The sequence below is a fragment of the Mytilus trossulus genome, chromosome 12 (genome assembly GCF_036588685.1).
Source record: "Mytilus trossulus isolate FHL-02 chromosome 12, PNRI_Mtr1.1.1.hap1, whole genome shotgun sequence".
Lineage (NCBI taxonomy): Eukaryota > Metazoa > Mollusca > Bivalvia > Mytilida > Mytilidae > Mytilus > Mytilus trossulus.
Window position 1 is genome coordinate 32,835,351 of NC_086384.1, and position 2,565 is coordinate 32,837,915.

A 2,565-nucleotide genomic window follows, 5' to 3' on the forward strand; every position below is an offset into this window, starting at 1 on the left:
TTTAAATTTAGAATTGGTCTGAGACCTCCTTGTCTTTTTGGTACCATGAATATTGTACTGTAATAACCCTGATTTTCTGCACTTGTCGGGACAGGCTCTATAGCATGTTTTTCTAACAAAGAATTTACCTCTTCGTATATAGAAGATCTTTTTGTATCTACTCTGAGTACAACTGTCTCTTTTACTCCTGTAAAAGCTGGAAGACTTATGAAATCTAAAATTAATCCGTTCTTCACTATCTGAAGTACTAACTTGTCTTGAGTTATTTGAAACCACTGACTGTGGTAATTTAACAACCGTGCTCCTACCTGTAGACTTACCGCAGACATATAATTGTTTATTTCTTGAAATTTTTCTGGGAGGAATTTTTCCATAAAAAAGATCCTTTTCCTCCTTGTTTTGCTGGCAAGGCACGAAAATTAGACGAAGTGTCAGTGCCACGACGGTCATTAAAATCCTGCTTATCATATCTTGATGTTTTTGCAGGTTTGTTGTAGGATACATTAGAAGTTTCTTGAGATTTTCTTTTCCTAGATCCGTCATCAAATTTTTTGCCCTCCAGGAACAAATGAAGAACGATAAACGTTTTGTGTTTCTTTAGCATCTCTTATATTTTCAGCTGAGGAATGCAAAGTATCAAAATATTTACCACCAAAAAGTTGTGCGCCATTCAAAGGTAAATTCAATAATTTTGCTGATGTGGCTTTGCTAGTGAAATCAACATTTTTTAAGAAAATTTTCCTTCTGTTTATAACAGAGTTAGCAACTATACGTGAAGTCATATCTGCCATAGATTTGAAACATGCTACCAAAGCTGAACATGCTTCTACCCTGTCTTCCTCTGAATCAGCAACATCAATATAGCTTGCTATCAAAGAGCCATATGAAACACTTCTTAACAATGTTCTAGCTGAGTTGTCAACCTTCTTAAATTCAGCATCCATTCCTTATGAAAGGAAGGTAAAGAGTGTGAAAACTTTTTACGGTCTACAAAACCTTTTTTCTTATTTCCCATAGTAGATGACAAACCCTTCTCTATGTTATCATCAAGCCTTGGAGGGGAACAAAATTCTGTGAAATCTTTTTTCGACACCAGAAAGGCCTTATCATCTCTAAGACGAACAGACCTATTTTTGAGTCTTCCAGACATGGCTTCCTTTTCCATATTCTTAAAAACTTCAACTGTGGTACCCTCTAGAGGTAATTTCAAATGAGCTGATTTATTTGAATTGCCAGAATTCAGTCTTGAAGGCAAATAGGAAGTTCTGACTGTTTCTGTTTCAGTTTCCTCTGAACAATCTATTTTTAATTTAGTTGTCAATTTATGGAGAAAATTATTCCATTGAATTGGATCAGTAGATCCTGGTGCTCCTTCACTAAACAGAGAAAAGTCTTTTTCATGAGAATGTGACTGAGAGTGGGCATCATTATTATTTTCATCAGAAATAGCCGAACCACCCATACTTATTTCATCCTCGATTTCATGGGAAACAACAGAAATCTGATCATCGGATGGCATAAATTTACTATAGTGGGCCCTTGGCCTAGACAAAGATTGACTCTCCGAAATCTCACATTTCGAGTCAATGGAAGCATGCATTGCATCACTTGCAATAAGGCCTTGCGTCTGTACCTGTGGTAACAACTTTTTCAATTGCATTTGCACTTGATCTGCTATAAATTTGTTAAATTCAACTGCTTCAAAATGTACTCCCGAACTTTGAGGTTCACGATCATCTGCACTATGATCAGTTCGAACTTTCGATAGTTTTTCATGCTTTGCCGGCGACGCCAATTCACTCAGCTTTGCCGTGTCAAGTTTCTTGCCTGCCTCCTGCACAGAAGGGCTTACGGCACTTGATGAAAACGAAAGCTTTGACCTTGCTTTCTCCAGCATTTTATCCACGAGTGACCGTTTCTCATCATTCCATTCCCGGCAAACATTGCAGGGAAAGGCCTTATGACAAATCCGATGTCGGTAGCATTCATCGTGCGTATCTAATACGTTCATACGTGCACTGCACTTTCCACAGCTCTTATACTTGTCTTCCATTGTATCGAAATCACTCGATGTCTATTCCTTCTAATATAATATTAACGATTGCTTTTCAAACCAAATGCGATTAGGCTGTAGCCATTTTCGCTGAAGGTAAAGTGATCTTCTATTCGGGAGATCGTGAAAGGGAGATAATTTAAAAGTTAGCGATTGCAAGGGGTTACCAAGGGGTAATTGCAAATGTTTTTCAGACAGGTAAGTACATATTTTGATATAAACAAACAGCCAGCTATAAAGGGCACCAAAATGACTAACTAGTTTAAAAAAAAAATATCAAACAGGAAAACATACAGGCTAATCTATATTGATAAACTGTTATCACAGAGATATACCTCGCCTTCTGTATTTTGATAATGCAAAAATGTTCAACTTAAAATAGCAATACTTTAACATCTTGCATAAGTTATGCAAATATTCAAAGTCAATGAACCATGACTGAGGTACATGGCTAAACAGTCTCCATGTAAATGAGATGTGTCAATGCCGATACAACGGCATTCCAAATACCA

At 37.0% G+C, this 2,565-nt stretch overlaps 1 protein-coding gene across 1 annotated transcript; it reads right to left on the bottom strand.

Annotated features, from left to right (window-relative positions):
- Positions 1 to 895: 895 nt before the first annotated feature.
- On the bottom strand, positions 896 to 2,053 carry LOC134692376 (uncharacterized). The gene has a single exon (XM_063552826.1). It carries the CDS (start codon positions 2,051 to 2,053, stop codon positions 896 to 898), a length of 1,158 nt encoding a protein of 385 aa, XP_063408896.1.
- Between the last annotated feature and the right edge of the window lie 512 nt (positions 2,054 to 2,565).